This window comes from Coenobita brevimanus, chromosome 104 (assembly GCF_032717465.1).
Source record: "Coenobita brevimanus isolate Jiangsu-jjx chromosome 104, ASM3271746v2, whole genome shotgun sequence".
NCBI lineage: Eukaryota > Metazoa > Arthropoda > Malacostraca > Decapoda > Coenobitidae > Coenobita > Coenobita brevimanus.
The window spans coordinates 18,130,889-18,132,885 of NC_137057.1; the positions used below are offsets into that span (position 1 = coordinate 18,130,889).

Below are 1,997 nucleotides of genomic sequence, written 5' to 3' on the forward strand. Positions count from 1 at the left end.
ATTCTTTTTCTGTGCCTGCCCTCCTCTCTTCCTATTTCTCACCATCATCCACTCACTTGATGTAGTGCTGCCTACTTCTTCCTTAGCCTTTATCATTCTTTTTCTGTGCCTGTCCTCCTCTCTTCCTATTTCTCACCATCATCCACTCACTTGATGTAGTGCTGCCTACTTCTTCCTTAGCCTTTATCATTCTTTTTCTGTGTCTGTCCTCCTCTCTTCCTATTTCTCACCATCATCCACTCACTTGATGTAGTGCTGCCTACTTCTTCCTTAGCCTTTATCATTCTTTTTCTGTGTCTGTCCTCCTCTCTTCCTATTTCTCACCATCATCCACTCACTTGATGTAGTGCTGCCTACTTCTTCCTTAGCCTTTATCATTCTTTTTCTGTGCCTGTCCTCCTCTCTTCCTATTTCTCCCATCTTTCCTGTCACTTCTTATTGCTTTTCTTTCCTTTACAGGTGGCTTTACATTGAGTGACAAGCCAAATGGTTTCCTGTAAGCCAAGAAACCATTTACAACGCTGGGTGGTAACCATATAACCAAACCATACGTGCTCCCTACGTGTCAATAAGTGGGTTGGTGGAGGGTTAGTGCCCCTCCCCGTAAAACAAATAACTCAAAGTCAAATGGCCACCCCTTATGGGAATATGGCGTCTGGCAATAGATAGATAGATAGATCTTTTTTCACGTTATTATAGACCGCATATATAGCGTACAAAAAATATCTTAACGCAACAGGTCAACTCTGGAACTGTCTCCCTCTGTCTGTATTTCCCATTGCCTATGACCTCCAGTCTTTCCAACGCAGTGTGTCCAGGCATCTCGAAATGAACGGATCTTGAATTTGGCTCTCTCTTGTATTGTTTTTGTTTTTTCTTGGAAGGAACGGTTTGCGGGCTCCTGGCCTTGGGTTCCTTCTTCCTTGCATTAAAAAAAATATATATATATATGGTATTTAGGTATAAAATGTGCAAAATAAGTCGCTGGGGGAGGGGCGCTCAGGAATTTAAACTAGTGAGAAGAAACGAATTACAGAGAGAGAGAGAGAGAGAGAGAGACGGATCTTGATGTGGCTCTGTCATCTTGTTTTTGTTTTTTGTGCTGCCCTTGGGTTCCTTCTTCCTTTAAAAAAATACTGAAAAACTGATACCAATATTTTTTTCCGGACAGGTGTGCCAGGAAATGAGAACAAGGAAGTGACAGGTAAGCGGAAGTAATTAGTGACCTCCTCACCTGAAGAAAATCGTCTGGGAGTCGCTAAGAAGGGCCAGAAGACGTGATGAGAGAGGAGGTCATAGTCAAGAGGATTTTTTCTATACCCCGCGCATCAGAGGGGTTGCGTCTCAGCTGAAAGAAAGCGTCTGATGGGGCGTGGGAGGAAGGACTGAAGGCCTGAGAGTGAAGGGATTGGACTAGTGAGAGCGGTGTGGTGGTGTGGTGAAGTGTGGTGGTGTGGTGAAACTAGTGAGGGAAGAGTGGTGGTGTGGTAGAATTACTGAGAGAGGTATGGTGGTGTGGTGAAACTAGTGAGAGAAGTGTGGTGGAACTAGTGAGGGAAGAGTGGTGTGGTGTGGTGAAGTGTGGTGGAAGGAGTGAGAGAGGAGTGTGGTGGTGTGGTGTGGTGTGGTGGAACTAGTGAGAATAGAGTGGTGGTGTGGTGTGGTGAAGTGTGGCAGGGTGTAGGCGAGGTGTAGCAAGGAATAAAGTGTGGTGAACTGTGGCGGGGTGTGGTGAGGTGCGGTAGAGGCCAGCCAAGCCTAGCAAACCATAAAAAAAATATATAAGACAAGAGTAAAAAGGAGAGAAATAACAATGGTGAAGGAAAGGGAATATTACAATCGATTAGGGGTGACGCCAGACGCCTCTCAAGGTGATCTGAAGAAGGCGTATCGTCTCCTAGCCCTCAAATACCACCCTGACAAGAACCCTGAGGGGGCCGAGGCATTTAAGAAGCTCTCCCAGGCGTATGAGGTCCTTTCCGACCCCCAGAAGAGGC

The 1,997-nt window shown here is 45.9% G+C and overlaps 1 protein-coding gene across 1 annotated transcript in view; it reads left to right on the forward strand.

Annotated features, from left to right (window-relative positions):
- The first annotated feature begins 1,567 nt into the window (after window positions 1-1,567).
- The window catches only part of LOC145415930 (dnaJ homolog subfamily A member 1-like), a 6,612-nt gene continuing 6,182 nt past the window's right edge, over window positions 1,568-1,997 (forward strand). The window contains exon 1 of the mRNA XM_080285039.1: window positions 1,568-1,997. This exon is cut by the window's right edge and continues 38 nt beyond it. Within this exon, the coding sequence (XP_080141165.1) occupies window positions 1,814-1,997 (184 nt within the window). The 5' untranslated portion in view covers window positions 1,568-1,813.